The sequence below is a fragment of the Mytilus californianus genome, unplaced genomic scaffold (assembly GCF_021869535.1).
Source record: "Mytilus californianus isolate M0D057914Y unplaced genomic scaffold, xbMytCali1.0.p SCAF_5, whole genome shotgun sequence".
Classification (NCBI taxonomy): domain Eukaryota; kingdom Metazoa; phylum Mollusca; class Bivalvia; order Mytilida; family Mytilidae; genus Mytilus; species Mytilus californianus.
In genome coordinates, this window is record NW_026262701.1 from 97,685,739 (window position 1) to 97,708,928 (window position 23,190).

Sequence of the window (23,190 nt, forward strand, 5' to 3'; positions counted from 1 at the left end):
TGCCTCCGAATGACCTTAGATCTACTCCGAATCACCTTTTGATGTCAGGCAACAATCACTTTTTAATTGTGACGTCAAATGTTTTGAATTATGTTGTCAACGTTTACGGGAACCTGTGTGATTTTACGTAATGGCGGACAAATTTGCATACAAGTGTAAATACGTCTATTGTATCTAAATGATGATGAAAAAGCATATTAATTTGCACAGTTGATGAAAAATTTGTAACATTTTGTTTTAAAAGATACAAGTGTATTACTCATTTTTATTTCATTTGGTAAACTGTTCCATATTTGAGAACCTGAATAATTTATGTAAATGTTTTCTTTAAAAGTTTGTTTTTGGTTTCGGAAGATTTAATAGTTTTTCATCAGCCGAACGTAAATTATAATTCTGATTACCAATAAAATGAAAGTTTTCTTGTAAATAGTTAGGAACCATATCATTTAATGATTTAAATACAAGTATTGCCTTTTGATATTGAATGCGTTTTTCCACATTTAACCAGTTTAAACTATTAAACAACAAACTGGATGATGTCATTATGTCAGCTTCTACTATAACCCTAGCAGATTTCTTTGATAACTTATTAAGTTTATTTATTTCACTTTCATATCAACTTCCCCATATATTGCAACAATAATCAAACAATGGCAGAATATAAGCACTAAAATAAATAATACGTATATGCATAGGTAAATATTTTCTTATCTTTTGTAATAAATTAATTCTATTTGATATTGTACATGACATTTTATCTATTTGCTCATTCCAATTTAGGTTTTTGTCGATATATAAACCGAGAAGTTTTTCACAATCTACATTCTCTATTTGTTCATCTGAAATTTTGATATCTAAACTGTTCCCAGTTAAATAAAGCCTCTGTTTTGAACAAATAATCATTGATTTACACTTTTTGGCATTTAGTTTCATACAATTTTGCGAACACCAGTTTTCAATTACATGAATATCATTTTGAAGGTTAGCAGTTAACCGAAGTACATTATTACAGGGGCTATGGTTTTTGTAACGACGTGCGTTAACTAATCAAAATCCTAGAAATATACTATACCGGGGATAAAGCATTTTGTGCTGACGCGGCGTAAAGCAAACATTAATCAATAAATTAGTTCTTGTATGATTTTGAAATTAGTAGTAATTATCAAGTAAAATCTTTCGATAATTACAGCAGATTGTTTTTCTTGAAAAGATGAAGGAGCTGGGATTTAATTTGAGTGAGAAAAAGGCACCCTTCTCAATGTTTTCCGAACAACTAAAGACTCTTTTTCTAGAAATGCATTCTAAAAAAGAAAACTGAAAAATATCGAAAAAAAGATATTTAATGAAAAACCCACCAACATATCAATTATTGATATTTGACCCGTTCTTCGTACTTTTACTATTTGTAAAATCTCCCATACATATGCAATGATATGCAAGACGACTTTTGTGAAAATGCAGAAAAATATACAATGGTTAAGATAGTAAATATTCTAAAATTTACACTTCAAGATTTAATGGTTTTATAGATTGTGATTTTTTTTACTGATGAGATGATTGATAAAATTGTGAATCACCTATTGTAATTGGTGCACAATTACTAAGTGTTTGTGACCATTTTGAGAGACTTGCATAACCGTTTTGTAATTGTAATTTTGGTATTGCCCACGTACAAATGATTATAGTTTTGAAATTATTTCATCTTTAATACATTATTAATGAGGTTAATTTTGTATGTTAAAATGGCTTTTATTTCTTTCATGTCATGTTTTCAAAAAGCCTACCCAATAAAATCCCAACCAATTAATTCTATATTGTATTAATAATATCACAGGCGAAAATCTGACAAATCATAAATGTGCTTTACATCTTAGCTTCTTTTTGCCTTTGCAATTTCAGGAGAAGTAAATCTAAATTACATCCGATTGTACAACGGTTTCTTGTAGAGGAGGGACGACAGTCAAGGTGCCGTGTGCAAAACTTTTCATGTCACGTGGTACGATTTCAGTTTCCGTTTCGCAATTTTAAGTTTTGTAAAAGATCTATTTGTACGTATTTTAAAATCAAATGTACTCTACTGCATTCATGTAGAATATAGCAAGTTTTCACAGAAATAAATTTATTGATGATCGAAAATCACTTTTACATAAAAAAATTATTGAATTTTTCACTCTTTTTTGGTAAATTGTATCTTTGAAGATTATGTTCCGTAATGGCGGGAATTTTATTCGTTGTCTTAAAAAATACAAGACTCAAATTTTTGTTAATATTCCGTTAGTTCGCCAGTAGAAACCATTGAAATTTCTAGCAGTTAAAGAAATTTGTTCATACAACCTAACACATAAAAGGTCTCCTTAAGTCTCTATCCGTTGCTGCAAAGTACGACGCTAAAAAACGACGATTTTCAAATGAAATGTCCAAATATATTTGTCATATACGTGAGTAAATACTAACCTCATGCATAAAAACTACATTTTTTTGTGTATTTTGATTATATTCAAGATATAATGAAAATGTTTCACCCAATAAAAACCATGTAATAAAACAGTTTTTTTTTAAATTGTGCATAATTTGTGTATTGGTCGGCTTCAAATAAAATGTCCAAATATATTTGTCAAATACGTGGGTAAATACTAACCTTATGCATAAAAACTACATTTTTGGTGTATTTTCATTATATTCAAGATATAATGAAGATGTTTCACCCAATAAAAACCTTGTAATAAAACAGCTTTTTAAAATTGTGTATAGTTTGTGTATTGGTCGGCTTCGTTCTCTCATTGTGTTTTCTCTTTTTTTATTTTTGTACAGATAAATGAAGAATGAATACAATGTTAATAGTTTTGTAATAAATAAAATGTGGTCCCAAATAAAACCTTAAAATTAATCAAATGAATTATATTAATGTCCATGCCGTATGAAATAAGTCCTCGGGGAGAAGCAGTTTAATACGGGTATAAGTATGACAAGTATGTATATTCCCGACAAAAAAATGACAATTACAAATTCGTTTATTATGTGTACATGGATGTATATTGTATAATCATTACAACTGTATATAACTGATTATATTTATAATCTCAGTACACAAATTTCTAATGTCCAGGTGATGTTCACACCACGGACTGCTTGTAATAAATGACACATTATCATCGCGACCGATTGATAATATAAAACAAATCAGAGTGTCGTCCCTCCTCTGGGTTTCTTGCAACGGTTGCTAGAAAGCATAATCGAGTACACACAATATTGTTTGCTAGATTATTCACGTATAATTAATACCAATTTGCTGCTAAAATACTCTACATGCTTTTGATTATGATTCACAAAACATACTTTGACAATCACATTAAGTGTATAATTTATATGACGGCTCCCAGTTCGTAGTACGCTAACATGAAGATTGCTCTCGTCACGTAAATTTGTACTATATAGAATCGACATCGATGTAAGTATGTTTGGATCGATACAACATGTGTCCCTGAGCCTTGCATTAACCTGTTTGATAGTTCCTCCATGTTTACCTTGGCGTGGACATGTTGGATTGATTCAAACATACATAAATCTGTGTCACTGTGTGGTTGATTACAGTGGACATAAATGATGTGAACAGTCTTCCCTTGCGAGCATAAATGTTTGATCTATCCAAAATAAGTATGCTGGTGGCCATGTTATTTAAAACATGTAGCAATTAATAATATAAACAAATGTACGATGCTGTTTATGAAATGTATGCGTTGCGTAATACAGTATTATCGAACTGGTTGAATACATTGGTTTCGTGCTTTAAAAACTATTTATGAATGTATTCTAAAAAATGTCTTTCTCAACGCAATGACAAGAATTTTTATAAGGTGTCTGTATATCTGAGGATATATAAATTCCAAATATGCATGCTTTTCCTTTGAAATTTGCATTGGTATTTATATAAGAATAGCTTTATTTATATTTTGGAATAAAAATATTATAAAGCTAAATTAAACTTTTATAACACAAACTAATATAGATAATGGTTGATGATATATTTTAATCACAAATACTAACTTATCTTGTATGATCTTGTATATTAAGTTTAAAGGGGCACTAGCTGTCAAATTCATGTTCACCGATTTGACTCAAATTCTCATATTTGATTTATAACAATGTAAAACATTTATCCAATTTTGAAATTATAAAAAGTAAAAAATAATCAATTTACAGGGCATGGGCTCGATAATATGTAGCTTCATTTCGTGTGTATTTTAGTCTAGACGCCATCTAATTAACTATCGAGTTGACCTCTGAATACCTCCGATGGCCATATAAGCAATATAAACATAAATATAGATATAAATAGAAACCGGACTCGTGCAATTGGATTTTTCTAGGTCTGTTTAATTTCATTTTATAAATTTTACCTGTATAAGAATGATTTCTTTTGTGGATCGAATTAGTCACTCAAATGATTTACCTTTGTTTGATTTTCAATGTTGACATTCTTTTCCTTTAAATAATTCAGCACGCACGATTCATGCGTTATCCATCTCTAGCTAAGGGGTTAGATTGAAGTTCACATGAATACGGATTCAATGAGGTCGAATTATTCACTTGCAAGTGAATAATTCCTAATCAATGTTTCCTAGCTTATTTTGACAAAATTGAACCGTACTGGCTGCTAAAAGCGATATATTATTTCACTATTTCACTTTCATTAATGATTGAACAAAATAAATCATATTTTATATTTTTTATATATCTCGTAGCTAGTGCCCCTTTAAGCATCTATTTTATGTCTTACAAGAAAAGAAGTCTGTTTGTTTACATTTTTGCTCATATTCAATAGAAAAAACATGGTCACCCTCTATTTAACCGGATCAAATCACTCGAACAAACACGATCCCAGCCAGACGCTATATACCTTATGTGTGTACATTCTCTGTAAATATGTAATTTGTAGTAATGAGAAAAAAAGCTCGTTCATTAATTCAGAACGTTTGATAATGCAATGTTTTGTTTTTTTTTTAATTTCATGATTTGTTTCATCAATGCTCTTATATTTATAAGGGAAACGTGAAATATGACTGATTCACAAAAGAACCAGTATATTCTATTTATACTTACAGTACAATTGTGCAATCACATCTACATATCAAATAGTTTGGATAATATATTCATTGAGGTATTTCAATGATAACCAACAAGTGGATGTACTACACTGTTATCTTAATTATCTAAAGAACTATTGATAGTGATACACTATCAACTAATATTTGCATTCTAAAATCATAGGGAATAGACTGTCAAACACTAATATCAAGCAGATTTACATCAGTAAACCACATGTATATAAAAAAAAAACGAGTAGGAAATTAATAATTTAAAAAATCAAGAGGTCAGATTGTTTGTAAAGGAACTAATTATAACATGATAACAACTAGAACTAGAGAAAACGAATAAGAGTTGATGTAGATCTTTTTAAATGGAATATAATGATAACAATCCACAAAATCCCACACTTGAGTTACAGATTTTATAGTTATTTTCTTAATTGACTACAAATACATACTAAAATTGTCATGTAATCAGATACCACACATAGCTTAAATCAACTACAGTTAGGACAAAATCCATCCTCCTTAAAATTCACTGTTTAAAAAAATTCTGCATTTGTCTTAAAGAAGAATTTAACATTTAGTCATGAACTAAAGCAGATAAAGATTGCACACAACGCCAACACTTACAAAAAAGTCATATAATTAAACATTAAACCTATCCAGTCTTCAACAATAGTGAGATATATATAATATGTGTCAAGCTCCAAATCTTTATTGGTTGCTTTCTCAGAATATATCTTGTTTGAGTTTTACTTCAAAAGCACTTAAAAAAAGCACTTAAAACTTATTTGTTTTGTTTGTTTGTCGCTAGTTAATTTTTATAGTTCTTACTTGACTTTTGTTGACATTTTGTGTTTCATCTTAATCTTCTTTTGATATAAAATGACCTTTTTGTACACGACATAACATTGTTAGGATAACGATTACAAACTATAAAATGGCAGTGACCGGGTGAAATCTTAACCATAAAGGATAGCTCATACTACGTGAGTAGACAGTTAAGGGTAAGATGAACTAACTTCTATATCATATGAAGAATAAGTTTTGGTACATTTAGTTTTATAATGGTAACTTTAATTAATTTGTTAATATCAAAGTATTTGATTGCCATTTTGTTCTTGAGTGGTCTAACATTAAAAGTGGCTGTCAATAGCTTTATTGTTTTTATAATTATTGAGGCGTAATACTTTGTGATGTTATTTGATGTAAAGAGGCTGTATGGACTTTTTTTGTTGATAAATCGCAATAAATGTCGTATTAATAAGTTTTTAAGTCAGTCTTTTCTACTTTGACTTTTTGGCCGATTTGACAAATAGCACTAATGCCTTCCATACAAGTCTTGGTTAAAATCAAACAAAAACACATCAGTTTATGAAAGTTCGTTATTACACTCAAACATATTAATTCGATAACTGTTCCCATTTATTAGATGTGGAATATTTTCTTTTATTATACTTCACGTTAAAACGCCTAGCCCTTTGGGCATAAAACTTTACTCAGTACTCTTGAGTACAAAACGTGTGTTCGAAACACCAAATCTAATATTTTAGTTGACTAATTTCTGAGTCTGAGTACGATAATCGAGCCAACTTTGGAACGATTCTTATTCGTCTCCAAATTAAAAAGAAAATAGCACCAGTACTAAAATATGTTTCTCTCATAATAAAAGGAGAAAAAAACGGAAAAATATAGAAAAAAAAACATTATGTGTATATTAAAGATATCAGTCTTATTGAAAATACTTGAAGTGATCGTGTACAGCAAAGTTTGCGTAAATATCATATATGTTTAGGATAACGGATCTGAGTTTTTTTTCAAGTTCTATAGGTTTAAAAGTTACGATGTTTGATCCTACATTAGAAAGAGGACAGAGGTATTTCCGTAATTATTTTTTTTTATTCATATACTATATATATAAATACAAACACTGACGATGTTCAATTAGGTTTATTTAAATCTATTGTTAATATTACTATACTATATTCACATACATGTACATAAATAAAGTAATGGCACTATTGAAATCCGTAATTTCTGGTCTCTGTGCTAAGTGATCCCTAATACTGAGAGAGGGTCGAAATCAAATGAATTTCAGGAGAAATTGACAACATTTTATGTTTCATATATATACATATATATGAAAACATGGAAAATTTGAAATTATTTAATGGGTATTGCACAATGTGCTTAAAAACTTGCGAATAAAAAATTCTGCAACTTTGTATGCAAACATTTACCTACATATACACCTCATCTATAAATTTGGGTCAAAGTGTGGAAAATGTAGGTGAGATAAATTTGCTTGTTAAACATGTTAAAGTACAGATTAAAACGACCCCATTAGAACACAAGCATGGATATGTTACAGTGAATTTGTATAATCAAGGATAATGTGAAATCCCTGATTTTGTATTATCACTGACAAGCGTTAGACGTTACGCGCGATATTGTGTCTCAATTGGTAACGTCTAAATTTGAGGTTTTACGCCGATAATCGAGGATATATTTTTTGTTGGCAATTTTTTTCCTGCAAATCAATATGGATACTTCTAAATGTTTGGTTGTACTGAATATGCATGAAATATTTCCCACTGGAAGTTACGAAAGTAACAAACAACACAATATATGTATTTAGGTAAGCTAATAGGGTCTATAAAAAAAGAAGATGTGGTATGAGTGCCAATGAGACAACTCTCTACCGAAGATCAAATGACGTAGAACGTATTTAGCATGCAATGTTTCCCCATTTAAATCCGAAAAGAAGGAGAGGAAGGTATCCATTTTGCTTTAATAAAAAAATGTGTGGCGGGGGGTGGGGTTACAAGTTAAACGGGTCTTTCTTACAAAAATGTAAGAAGTACTCTTTTATGATTTGTATCAGTTCCTGACATTTTGAATCATTTTTACCTTTTTGAAATTTCCTATAAATTGCGTTTTGTCGCAATCGTATATTTCTCCATTACATCAGTTATCACAATTATAACACGATAACTATCGGATAAGAAGATCTTTAATAAAATGTTTGGATACTATTTGGTGTACTAGTATTTTGCGAGTCTGTTGCACGGGTTTACAATTTATATTATAACCAAGGTTCTCCGACTTCCTCTACCGTAGAAAACTGTCCGATATGATACAACCAAGGGCACTAAAAGTTGCGTTAAACAACAAAACACAAAACAAACAAACATTTCGATTTGATTTTAAAGACATAAATAGCGTCCCAAATCGACAACGTTGAAAACATAAGAAAATCGTTCAGTGGACAAACTTGCAAGACTAGGATTTGTTTAAAACTTGACGAAGTCGTTTTGACTATACGCAATTATCAAAAAGTATGTAACTGTTTTGTAGGGTTAAAGTACAATTACGGAAAAGCACTATTTTGTATGCAACCAATCGAAACTTTATTTAAATGACGTCGCAACTGACAGTTTATTCGTAAAAGCGGCGAAATTCGACATTGGACATACGTGCAAGACATTTGCCAGAAGCAGTTGCATTTTTATTTGTGGTGTGAGTGCTGTCAAAATTCGGTTTTGAAATGGTCTAGCTGTGTACTTTTGTGAGCATGATTTATGAAAAAAAAAAATAAAAAAAAATAATCGTCTTTCATTACTGACAATATTTACCAAAATACTAGATTTGTATTGTTATATAGTTATCAATGCTTACGATTCTACTTCCTGTCGATACTTATTTTTTTGCATTGTACAAGGTCATATTTTCATAGACTTTTTATGAAGTCCTCACACTTAATCCATTAGATGTGTACTGATCGATGATTTTTTTATCAGTTGTTATTGGCTTGAAACTAGTTGTCAGTAACTGCGTGTACTCTCAGATTGGTACGTTGTGTCCTTGGTGTTTTTTTGTAGCAATTGCTGTTTGTTTTGCTTTGTGTTGATCAGACTAGTCAAGCCCATTTCAACTGATTTTTATAGTTTTTGTTCTTATGGTATGCTGTTACATTGTACATCAGGTAGGGGAGGGTTAGGCGCCTGCAAACACATTTAACCCCACCATACTCTGTACGTGTCTGTCCCAAGTCAGGAACCTGTAATTAAGTTTTGTCGTTTGTAACTGATAATCATATATGTTTTTCATTGTTTGTTTATTACCATTAAGAGGCCGTCAGTTTTTCTCATTTGAATTGTTTTACATGTTGTTGTGTTGTGGTCCTTGCTTTGCGTTATAGGTTCTGCTCATTGTTGAATGACGTATGGCGATCTGTAGTTGCTTACATCTACGTCATTTTGGTTTCTGATGTATGGTTGTCTGATTGACAATCATACTACATCTCCTTGTGTTGTGGTTTATATTGTGAGCTTTATAAACATAATTGCTTTCATTTGCAGCGTATATAATCTAGTTATAAGGTTTGGTAAAAACATAGGGCCAAAGTCATACTTGCAAGATTAAGCTGGTCTGTAATTTTACCTGCACTGTTTAAATGTTAATGAACAAAAGTAGCACGTGGGGTACACGTAAATAAGATAAAAAAAAAAAGCAAACCACATAAAACAAATGCCTTCTTAAGATTGACATTTCGTCGTCAACTATTGACAAATATATGTACAATACCTCAAACAATAAATCGCCCCGAATCGAGACACTTGTAAATGTAGACTTATCAAAAATAATATACTGTTGGGACAAGACAAGACAAGACAATTTATTACAACTTAGGCACATCTATTGTGATACAAGAGGATAACAATTATATTTTAACAATTACATAATTATACATTTGCAAGCAAGACAAACAATAAATAAATTAGCGATAGCATACAGTAGAATTGAAATATACAATAATTGGTTGATTTTTTTTCAATATTTTGAATAGACTATTTTCATATTACAGATTTTTGACCCCGGATTACAAATTTTTCGATATGTTACATTTTCTGTTGTTGGACATCCTGGTACTCAGTCAAGTGAGGGCAACCAAAATAAGTAAAATCAAACATATAATCAGTGTAATATGAGGGGAAAGTTTACTGTTTTCCGATGATTTTGTCGTTAATTTCCCCCAAAATTTGTACCGATTGAAAGCTTGATTTTACTTCTTTACGTTGCTCTTACTTGACTTGGTACCAGTATGGCCTAGCACAGAGTAGGTAACCTGTCGAAAAAATAAAAACTTCGGAGTCAAAAGTCGGTAATATGAAAATAGTCTATTGCGACGTGAATAAAATGTTATGTTAATATTAAATTGTAACACGATCCAAATTATGAAAATATCTTTTCTAAATGTCTTAAAAACGTGCACAGTTTGGTTAGAACTGGCACATTACAGTGTGGCAATAGACCTATAAATTTTAATTTGGACGGATTCTTTGTGTAATATGTAGGTATATACTTTTCTCTAAATGACATTATTTGTTCTTTTGTAAGTGTAAAAAAATAATGATATTCGTCACCAATTGTATTTGAATCGCAGTGACGGCATATACGATCCTCTTTTGGTGTATTTTTCCACCGACCAACTTCAATAGGGATTTTGATATTTGAACATCTAAATCTACTGTAGATATAACGATCTGCCACTTTAAGATTGAGTAAATATTGCTCTAAACAAAAACTAGTTTTGTATGACGCATAAAACACACCTCTTGACGAGTTCGTCATATCAGCAAATAGACGCTGTCTGAATTGGTCAACCAATCTCTGTTTAATTTCTTTTTTAATATCCGAACTTTTGATAACACCCTGTGCATTCCAGATAAAAGAACATCCTGTATCATCTAATATTTGTTTCACTAACACAGCATTTCCTTTCAAAAGTTATCCTTTTCACTGATACTGTCAGGTCAAAACCACTGAGTAATTTATTCTGATCTTGATATTAAAAATGTATATGCTAGTCAAGCTAGAAATTAAGATGCGTGTTTATGAACCATTTACAGTCAAAACCGCTAAATTTTGAGACTATTAAGGAACTAAGGTTCCAACTGACAAAGTTGACCTTATAAAAATAAGAGGATGTGCTATGATTGCGAATTAGGCAACTATCAACCAGTGAGAGTTCAAATGATGTGGGTATTAGCAATTATAGGTCACTGTACGGCCTACAACAATAAGAAAAAAAAGCAATCCACATAGTCCAACATAATCGGTCCCATGAAAAATGTGAAACAGTTCAAAAGAGAAAACTAGCGATTGAATTTATAACAATATAATTTACGAAATACAGTTATGACAGACAACCACGGAATTATAGGCAGATGAATTTAGGCAAGGAATATTACATGATAGTTTCAGTTATATTGTTTTTCAAGTATTTAAAAGTCTTTGGCTTTTACATTTTCTTGGTTTGAGCGCTCCTTGCCTGATAAAGATAAATTCAGAAGGGCACTTCGGAAGTATGAAATCAACAGAAATTTAATTTATTATTTTAGCACTGGCTTGTGGACTGATAGTCAGTGAAGTATCATTAGTACAGTAAGCAGTGCTTTGCCAATGAAATAATTTATAACATACATTACTTAAATTGTCCGAAGATAAATTTAGAAATTATTAAATACTCAGAATCCTACTCCCTAGTAGATGAAAGCTAAACATAGAAAAATATTTCATTAGCTATATGACCGAAAGGGACATGCAAGTTTGATCAGGTTTTGATTGAGGAAGTTATGTATTACAATGTAGATGTAGGCTTTTCATATCTGAGGGGCGTTAGCCCTGAGATATATATGAGAATTCTACATCTGATTTACATAGAAGTGATTAATTATTAATTATTCTGTTCTCTTGTTCTAAAAGAGCAATTAGATTTCAGTTGGTAAAACAGGAATAATGCCATTATCTCAAATTTTGCAGATGCAGTAACACTTTCAGAAGTTGTTTCAATTTCGGATCACCGTCTGGTGCAGCATTTTAAGTACATTGTCAGTTTCATTATTAACGTTAATGACATCGGTCGGTAGTCCTAAGTTTTAATAGTTGATCGGACTATGTACGTTAAATCATCTGAATTGTCACTATCTATTTCTTTTGTGAGCTAAAATTTTATGGTAACAAATTGAGAAACATAAGTTGTGTTATTTCAGTTTCTTGACTTCAATGAAATCTACCTTAAAAAATTGAAAAAGTGATAATACAAAAGTGCAATTACAGCTTTATATGATATTTTTCTTAAAGCTTTGTCCAATGTTTACTTACACTACACCAAGATCTCCCTGGTGTTCTATTAAAAACAGCACACTGGGGCAAAGTGTATTAACTGGACTGGACTAGACTCTTGGACTGGACTGGACTACAGACTGGACTGGACTCTCGCATGTTTATCTTTTTAAAAACTTGCTTTTATTTTTTATTTGTTATCTTCTTGTTTATTACGACTGTACTTTATGCTTTTTATTCAATACTAGAATTTTGATTTATAATCTTGTCTGTCAAAAGAAGTTGTATTAATTGATGACATTCGACCTCCCGAACAAATGTCTTATATCTATAAATTTACAGATTGGAATGTCATCATCAAATCTATGCAATAAAACTAAGTATGTCAACGAGTACTCGAGTACTCGAGTATCGCTCGGTAGTACCGAGTATCGAAATGATACTCGACTAATCGGTTTCCTGTAAGAATGTTGTTGCCTTCTTAAAGAAATAATATTTTTATTAAGAGCACTTCCCGGGAAATTAATTATTAATCACAATTAATCAAAATTACGTTTCGAATGTTTGCGTTTGGTTGTCATTTAGATTCCTCCAAACATAGGTGGACTATGAACAAGAGCACCTTGCCAAGACTTACACTTTTAGCGTAGCGTGTCTGAGTCATTAAACTACCTCTGTACCACCAGAGCAAATATTTTCATCAGCAAGCCTTTTAATTACGTAACAAAGTTGAGAATCGACTCGTCACAGAAAAAACTGACAAGATAATATTACTTAATAAGAACAATTTTGTTGAACCCTGTGTCGACCCTCAGAAAATGGTTAAAGGCATCAGTAAGTTCTAATCATCACCCTTTGCTGATCATTAAATGTGTTTTTTTAGGATTCCCAATTACTATTGTTTGAGTTATCTTTTTTTCTATAGATGTTTATTAATTAATTGATTAGATCATTGCCAGCTTACATAATTAGTATATGGTATAAATGTCCTAGGACTATTATCTAGTACTGGGTAATAAAATTTAGGGTTTACGTCCATAAGACAACGTCCCACAATACGTAAAATGGGTATAATTTTATGTTTCCATTTTGTAGATGTTTTTCCGAGCAAGTACTCGAGTATCGCTCGCTTAATCCAACGAGTACTCGATTAGTAAATCTTCACCGAGTTGACAACCCTAAATAAAACAGATAGAAGGACATATAAATTATCCTGTATTGTGTATTGTTATATATGTATACTACATGCATCGCCTTATTGTATTTTAATTCCTAAATTTTATGTTTTGTACTTTGTTTCACATAAAGATAAACATAGTTTTACTCCAATTAAAGGGCACGTGGTGAGAAAAGGATTTTTTTTTAATTGAGAGGCACAACTAATTTTGTCAAGCATGTACTGTATAATTATGAATATAATCAACTTATTTTATGACCTTAAAAAACGTTCTATCTGCTTCATACAATAAAATTCACACTGACATTCCAATTTGTACCTAAATAGATATAAAACATCTGTTCTAATGACGAATGTCATTAGTTAATACAACTTCTATTGACAGAAAAGATAAATTAAAATGATAATTATTAATAAAAAAGTATAAACTACAGTTGTAATAAACAAGAAAATAGCATATAAACAAATAAAACATAAGTACATGTTGTAAAAAAAAACAAGTGAGAGTCCAGTCCTGTCCAATCCAGCCCAGTCCACAGTCCACAGTCCACAGTCCAGTCCAGTCCAAGAATCTAGTCCAGTCCAGTCCAGGTAATACACTTTGCCATTGTTTCATCGTTTTTGGATATTGAATGAAATCTGAATTGCGTCTATTTTTCAGTCATCAAATTGATACCTTATCACTGCTTTAGTATGGCAATATGATGTCTTTTTCTAGTTTGATTGCCAAAGCCTGAATGTTTTGGGGATAAATGATATCACTTCTATGTAAATATAGATGTTGGTTAAGGAGTAATATATCGAAAAAGAAAGCATTGATTAAAAACGTGAATGTTTGGATATATTTTCTATTTCATATAAGACAATCAAACAATCTACTTAAGATAATGTAGTTCTTAACTATTTCAGTTTCAAGCATGAAGATTCGTCTGTTAGTATTCTCCATGGTAAGTATCGGTAATTTAAGGTAATAATAAAAATATGTTCACGTTCAAAACAAATCTTAACTATTGTTCAGAAACTAAATAAACGGATGAAACACAAGTTTTACAACTTAGTAATGTCTTCTCCAGGTTGACCCATTTCGCTGACGCCAGACTATTGTTCTAACTGTAGATTATTTAAAAAATCAACTGTTTATTGAAGTTAACTAACATTTTACTTGTAAATTTTCGTACTAACAACTTATTTTTCAAAAAAAACTAAAATCAACTTTTGCGAGTTTTCTACAATGGACGCCTTTGTGTATCCGAATCGAAATTGTATATCCAATTTATAAATATGTGTGTATGTGTCATTGACAATGCAGGGGCGTGGAGATATTCTTGTTTCATATGTGACGCGAATATTTCCACGCCCCTTCATTGTAAATCACTGACAACCCCTAAATTTACACTATGTTAACGGTGCCACTATGAGATGTGCCTTAGTGTCATTGGTGTACTGTGAATTCCATTTCGCAACAGAACATGCCAACAAGACAATCAGTTTGGTATGTTTATTTTGTTTTCTATGTTGATTCTTCACATTTTGATAACACGATATGTTACAGAATAAATTTTACATTAACTGCATATTTGCATGAAAATTATAACAAAATCTAAAAGTATTTGGGTGAAGTGTCTGAAATTACTAACCAGATATAATATATAGAAGGTATTTCATAAAAAGATTTTATAAACGAATAAACATAACCACCAGAAACAATTATTTATTTTGCTTGTTGAATTTTAATATTTTTTTCTCCTTGAAAACTAGTAGTCTAAAATAAAAGAAAATAATACAGAACTGATTATTTAGAGACTTTTACAACGCCTAATACCCCCGTCACACTAAGCCACGATCGCACTACGATCTCTGAAAAAAATGAAAATTTTGACGATCGTAGTGCGATCGTGTAGATCGCAGTAAGTTCGTGGTACGGTCGTGGTGAGGTCTTCATAATCGTGATGAGTGTAGACCAACTTTGAACATGTTCAAAACAATTTTGGTGCGGTCGTGGCGAAATCAGGTCGTAGTAGAAGCGTTTCTAGTCGGAGAGACTGCTCTACGATCTCACATCGACGTTACTACGACCTTACTACGACCATCACGTTCTCACCGCGACCCAACCACTTTTCTACTACGACTATACCACGTTTATACCACGCTGTTCAAGGCCATAGTACGATTCTAGCACGCTCATGCCGTCCTCATCACGCTCTTCTTACCACCATCACTACGTTCATACTACGACCATTTCGAGTTCTAGTCATTGCTCATTGTCATTGTCACATAAAATATATAAAAGCTCTCCAGGTTTTGTTTGAAACATCAATTGAACCATGGAAACACAAGACCATGTACATGTAGTAATGCTTCTACAATCATTAACACAGATACAAAATCTTAACGATCAGGCCATGATATTGTTATTGAGAGAGCGAATAAGAAGAATAAGAAGAAATTTTTGACGGCGTAGGTCCTGTTGGGTTCGTCCTTGGTTATCAACCGAAAGGAGACTCCAGTTTGATCATAATGATCAGTTGATGAACGAGCTACGAATCGAGGATGAACCTTCCTTCTTTAATTTTTTGAGAATGCCACCAGAGATGTTCGATGAACTTCTTAACAGAGTTGGTCCAAGAGTCAAGAAGACAGATACTCTATTTAGAAGATTTTGGTGGCATGACTGTGTTGTTTCCGAGAAATCTACGTATTAATGAGAAATAGAAGGAATAGAACACACAATGTTGACGTTATTGCTGAGAGCGTAGTAAGATCGCGGTATGAACGTGGTATGATCGTGGTAAGAGCGTGCTATAATCGCAGTAGAAGCGTGGTAAGATCGTGTTGCAATCGGATAAATCGTGGTATGGTCGTAGTGAGAACGTAATGAGCGTAGTAAGATCGTGATAATCGTAGTGAGGTCGCAGAATAAGCGTGGTGTGAACGTGATATAATCGTAGCGGGATCGCTGTAGAAGCGTAATGAGGACGAAGTAGCATCGTGAAAACAACAAAAATTTACATTTTCACGCCGCTCATACCGCGACCTCACCACGATCTGAAATTATTTTAGATCGTGGTGAGCGTGGTGCGATCGTGGTCTAGTGTGACGGGGGCTTAAGACATTGGGTATGGATCCAGGTTATACTCCCGTCACACTAGGCCACGATCGCACTACGATCTCTGAAAACAATGCTAATTTTGTCGTGTAGATCGCAGTAAGGTCGTGGTACGGTCGTGATGAGGTCTTCATGATCGTAATGAGCGTGGACCATCTTTGGACATGTTCAAAACAATTGTGGTGTGATCGTGGCGAAATCATGTCGTAATAGAAGCGTAGTGAGAGCACAGTTATGTTGTGGTAAGATCGCAAAGGTCGCTGTACCATCGTAGCGAGAGCGTACTAAAAGTCGGAGAGACTGTGCTAGGATCTCACAGCGACGTCACCACGATCTAAATTCATTTTAGATCGCGGTGAGCGTGGTGCGATCATGGTCTAGTGTGACGGGGGCTTTAGCAATACAAGGGCGATAGTTTAAAACTCCCAGTATATATCATTATGCATTATTCGCCGAGCTGGACGAGGGATTCAATACCATGGTATTGAAAAATTCGATAATTTTTTTTGTAGTCCTAACTAGTGTTTGTCATTTTTAGCTCACCTGGCCAATGGGCCAAGTGAGCTTTTCACATCACTTGGCGTCCGTTGCTTCGTCGTCGTCCGTCGTCCGTTAACTTTTACAAAAATCTTCTCCTCTGAAACTACTGGGCCAAATTTAACCAAACTTGGCCACGATCATCATTGGGGTATCTAGTTTAAAAAATGTGTCCGACGACCCCGCCTACCAACCAACATGGCCGCCATGGCTAAAAATAGAACATAGGGGTAAAATGTTTTGGCTTATATCTCTAAAACTAAAGCAAATCTGATGGGTTGAAAATGTTCATCGGGTTAAGATCTATCTGCCCTGTAATTTTCAGACGAATCAGACAACCCGTTGTTGGGTTGCTGCCGCTTAATTGGTAATTTTAAGGAAAATTTGGAGTTTTTGGTTATTATCTTGAATATCATTATAGATAGAGATAAACTGTTAACAGCAATAATGTTCAGCAAAGTAAGATCTACAAATAAGGCAACATGACCAAAATTGTCAATTGACCCCTTAGGGAGTTATTGCCCTTTATAGTCAATTTTTAACAATTTTTCGTAAATTTTTATAATCTTTTACAAAAATCTTCTCCTCTGAAACTACTGAGACAAATTTAACCAAACTTGGCCACAATCATCATTAGGGTATGTAGTTTAGAAAATGTGTCCGCCTGCCAACAAACATGGCCGAGATGGATAAAAATAGAACATAGAGGTAAAATGCAGTTTTTGACTAATATCTTTATAACTAAAGCATTTAGAGCAAATCTGACTGGTAAAAAATGTTCATCAGGTTAAGATCTATCTGTCCTGATATTTGCAGACGAATCAGACAACCCGTTGTTGGGTTGCTGCCGCTAAATTGGTAATTTTAAGGAAATTTTTGGTTATTATCTTGAATATTATTATATATAGTAAGAGATAAACTGTAAACAGCAATAATGTCCAGCAAAGTAAGATCTACAAATAAGTCAATATGACCAAAATTGTCAATTGACCCTCTAAGGAGTTATTGCCCTTTATAGATAAATTTTCACAATTTTTCATCAATTTGTGTAATCTTTTACAAAAATCTTCTCCTCGGAAATTACTGAGACAAATTTAACAAAACTTGGCCACAATCATGATTAGGGTATCTATGTGTCCGATGACCCCGCCTGCCAACCAACATAGCTGACATGGCTAATCAAAGTACTGAAGTACTGAACATCGGATGACCACAAGTTCTGGTGAATAGTCACAGGCACTTGTCTCAGAAAAAAAAATATCTCTATACCTGAAAGTTAGGTTAAGGTACATAGATTTATTTTTTTTCTGTGACAAGTTCCTATGTGGATGATGAATAAATGACAGAGAATTCAACCTCACCGTAATAGTTATTATATTGTAGTGATATAATCACGGGACAATCATTTTTTATCAGTATAATCTGGTTTGTTGTTATATATTATATTGATATTTGTACAACAGTTATACATATAGCAGATCATCTTAATAACTCTACCGGCAAATTTTCATGCATTTATACCATCATTCTATTCTTCTATTCTAATGATACTACAGTGCAAGTGCATGGTGGACACTCTTCTGTAATAATTCGTTTTTCTAATAGGTTTTATTTGAGTAGGCATTCATATTTCTCCTGCTAATGAATATGTATTGATGAAACTAATATATAACAAGCGATAAGAGATATTCATCCGCAAACACAATTTTTCGGTACATGTGCATAGATATTAATGTTTTTTTTACTTATATATATATATAGTTCTCATGACAAAACATTTTCATATTATTTATTTATGATCTTATAAAATATTTTCATGAGTATTCATTGAAGAAATGAATTTATAACAAGCGATAAGGAATGTTATTTTGCACTCGATAATATCCGCGTATTTATATGAAATACGTTCGGTTATCAGTCAAAAACGCAAGTCACGTGGGTAGAAATGTCTGCGGCAACATAACACCGGAATGCCCTCAGGTCATCCGCTGTAAAAATAGAACATAGGGGTAAAATGCAAGTTTTGTCTATTATTTTGAAAACTGTACGAATAGAGAAAATATAACAAGAGCAAAAATGTTCAGAATGTTGAGCTCTACCAACTGTCCATATACGTCAAAATTGTCAGACAATATCATATAGGAGTTATTGCCCTTAAATGACAAATTTTACCATTTTTTTCATTTTTGCCTATTATCTTGATAACTATAATAGATACAGAGAAACATTCAATTGCAAAAATGATCAATAGACAGCAAGACAAGTTCTACAAATACGTTCACATTGTCGAAATCGTCAGCCTACTCCTTATGAGATTTATTGCCTTTTGATGATGATTTTTACAATATTTTGCGTTTTTGCCTTATTTCTTAAAAATTATAATAGATAGATAAAAAGTTAAATAAGCAAAACTGATCAGCAAGGTAAGATCTACAATTAAAACAACATAGAGGAAATCGTCCGATCTACTAACAAGGCACATTTTGCTGATAACGATAGTAGGATGTCACTCTTTATAGGAGTGATTGCCCAGCCCCTTAAATACGGATTATTTTACCCTTTTTTGGAGCAAAAACTAAGGAAGATATAGAGAAACTAAACAGACTTAATGATCAGCAATACAAGATCAACAAAACAGAGATTTTTCTTATGAATTCTATTCTTGTCTTCAATGTTGGAGTGTATCCTTTGTTGAATATGCACATAGACCAAGGTGAGCGACACAGGCTCTGGAGAGCCCATAGTTTAAAATTTCTGGACGATTCGGAGCTTGGCATGTTCATTGAATAGACCTTTTTTTCATTCCTTCAGGTTTTTCATGCAATTTTGATTTTGGAAAAAACAACCAATGCAATAAATTCATCATTATCGCCACTATCAACAACTACGGCACCAACAACAACGGCACCAACAACAACGACACAAACGACAACGGCACCAACGACAACGGCACCAACGACAACGGCACCAACAACAACGGCACCAACGACAACGGCACCCACAACTACGGCACCAACGACAACGGCACCCACGACATCGACACCTACAACAACAGCACAAACGACAACGACACCAACAACTACGGCACCATCAACAACGACACCAACGACAACGGAACCAACAACAACGGCACCAACGACAACGGCACCCACGACAACGGCACCTACAACAACGGCACCAACGACAAAGGCACAAACAACTACGACACCAACAACAACGGCACCAACGACAACGGAACAAACGACTACGTCACCAACGACAACGGCACCAACGACAACGGCACCCACGACATCGACACCTACAACAACAGCACAAACGACAACGACACCAACAACAACGACACTAACGACAACGGAACCAACAACAATGGCACCAACAACAACGGCACCAACGACAACGGCACCCACAAATATAGCACCAACGACAACGGCACCCACGACATCGACACCTACAACAACAGCACAAACGACAACGACACCAACAACTACGACACCAACGACAACGGAACCAACAACAACGGCACCAACGACAACGGCACCCACGACAACGGCACCAACGACAAAGGCACCAACAACTACGGCACCAACAACAACGGCACCAACGACAACGGAACCAACGACTACGTCACCAACGACAACGGCACCCACGACAACAGCATCTACAACAACGGCACCAACAACAACAGCACCAACGAATACGGCACCAACGACAACGGCACCAACAACAACGATACCAACAACAACGGCACCAACGACAACGGCACCAACAACGACGGCACCAACATCAACGACACCAACGACAACGGCACCCACGACATCGACACCTACAACAACAGCACAAACGACAACGACACCAACAACTACGACACCAACGACAACGGAACCAACAACAACGGCACCAACGACAACGGCACCCACGACAACGGCACCAACGACAAAGGCACCAACAACTACGGCACCAACAACAACGGCACCAACGACAACGGAACCAACGACTACGTCACCAACGACAACGGCACCCACGACAACAGCATCTACAACAACGGCACCAACAACAACAGCACCAACGAATACGGCACCAACGACAACGGCATTAACAACAACGATACCAACAACAACGGCACCAACGACAACGGCACCAACAACAACGGCACCAACATCAACGACACCAACGACAACGGCACAATCGACAATGGCACCTACAACAACGGCACCAACAACAACGATACCAACAACAACGACACCGGCACCAACAACAACGGCACCAACGACATCGACACCTACAACAACAGCACAAACGACAACGACACCAACAACTACGACACCAACGACAACGGAACCAACAACAACGGCACCAACGACAACGGCACCCACGACAACGGCACCAACGACAAAGGCACCAACAACTACGGCACCAACAACAACGGCACCAACGACAACGGAACCAACGACTACGTCACCAACGACAACGGCACCCACGACAACAGCATCTACAACAACGGCACCAACAACAACAGCACCAACGAATACGGCACCAACGACAACGGCACCAACAACAACGATACCAACAACAACGGCACCAACGACAACGGCACCAACAACAACGGCACCAACATCAACGACACCAACGACAACGGCACAATCGACAATGGCACCTACAACAACGGCACCAACAACAACGATACCAACAACAACGACACCGGCACCAACAACAACGGCACCAACGACAATGGCACCTACAATAACGGCACCAACAACTACGATACCAACGACAACGGCACCAACGACAACGACACCAACAACAACGGCACCAACGACAACGGAACAAACAACTACGATACCAACAACAACGGCACCAACGACAACGGCACCTACAACAACGGCTCCAACTACTACGGCACCAACACAAGCAATTATACAGACAAAAAATAAAAGTATTTTGTCAACAACAACAAAAAGTCCTGTGCAAAGGCCACATTATCATCCTATATACAGATACTGTAAGTTAAGTTTTGACTTAATTTTAAGTTTAGACACACATAACAAAAAAAAACCGAAAAACATCCAGATGTAAACATACTTTAATGAACGGTAGACGATTGTCTCTTAAGACTTTGATACATTGCATGTCAAGCTCTGTGGCTTTTTCATAAAAATCTTACGATTAAAACGAAAAGTAAGGCATACTTAAATGTTCATGACTTAAGAATATTTATTCTCGTAAGAACAGTCGCAAACATCTAGAAAACTTGTGAATATATGTAACAGTGACTATGAAAGTTCTGCCATTAACACACAATTCTTTAAAGGACATTAACATTAAGTTTTTATAAAAGCCTGCACAATAAAGAGGTGACACGCGAAAGGCATATGAATATGTATAAAGGTTTTATCTACATTCAGTCACACCCTAGGATTTGATCTTGAATAGTTACTTAAAGCAACCCCAAAGTACTTGTTATAATATACTGATATAAAAATTGTTCTCTGATATCACCAGCTTATTCCCGACAAGATACGTCATGAACCGTGCAGGTAAATACGATTATGTGCAATGCCTAAGGTAAAGAGGAAAGACCAATATCTTCTGTATTTGTTTTCCTCACAGCGTCAAAAACTGAAAGATGTTGAATCGTACCGACATTTAAATAAAATGACAGAATTGAAATGATATACTTGAAACATTTTCAACATTTTTTTAAAAGATCCATAAAATCAAAAAACTCGCTTATCAGTTCTGATGAATGCAGTAGTTTAAAGACACTATTGCAAATGTTTCATTATTTTTTTGTTTGTTATACTTTTCCACGTCGTTAAATAAAATGAAATTATTTTCATATGAAATACATAGCTTTATTTCTGATAGAATTATAGTTTTAGTTTAGAATGTCCGTCTTATTGATGTTGAGATGTTTAGAACATGTCAATTTGTTGTTTAAACGTATAGAACATAAATTAAGCTTTTAAACCGAAGGTTATCGAATATCATTAAAATGGTACTGGTGTGAAATAAATTCAACGAAGACAAGTTACAACAGTACAGAATACCAATACAGAAAATATCTTACTTTACTTAGAAACATTTTAGTTTTGTTTTTATATCATTAGTATAAACATACTCGATCATCTGATATTTAAATATACTAGTCAACA

General features: G+C 34.0%; 1 protein-coding gene across 1 annotated transcript in view; it reads left to right on the forward strand.

The window, feature by feature from the left end:
* Window positions 1–22,668, forward strand: part of LOC127702821 (mucin-2-like) — a 117,635-nt gene extending 94,967 nt beyond the window's left edge. The window contains exons 3-4 of the mRNA XM_052207121.1: window positions 19,850–22,037; window positions 22,646–22,668. Of these exons, the coding sequence (XP_052063081.1) occupies window positions 19,850–22,037; window positions 22,646–22,668 (2,211 nt within the window). The remainder of the gene's footprint in view (window positions 1–19,849; window positions 22,038–22,645) is intronic.
* The last annotated feature ends 522 nt before the right edge of the window (window positions 22,669–23,190 follow it).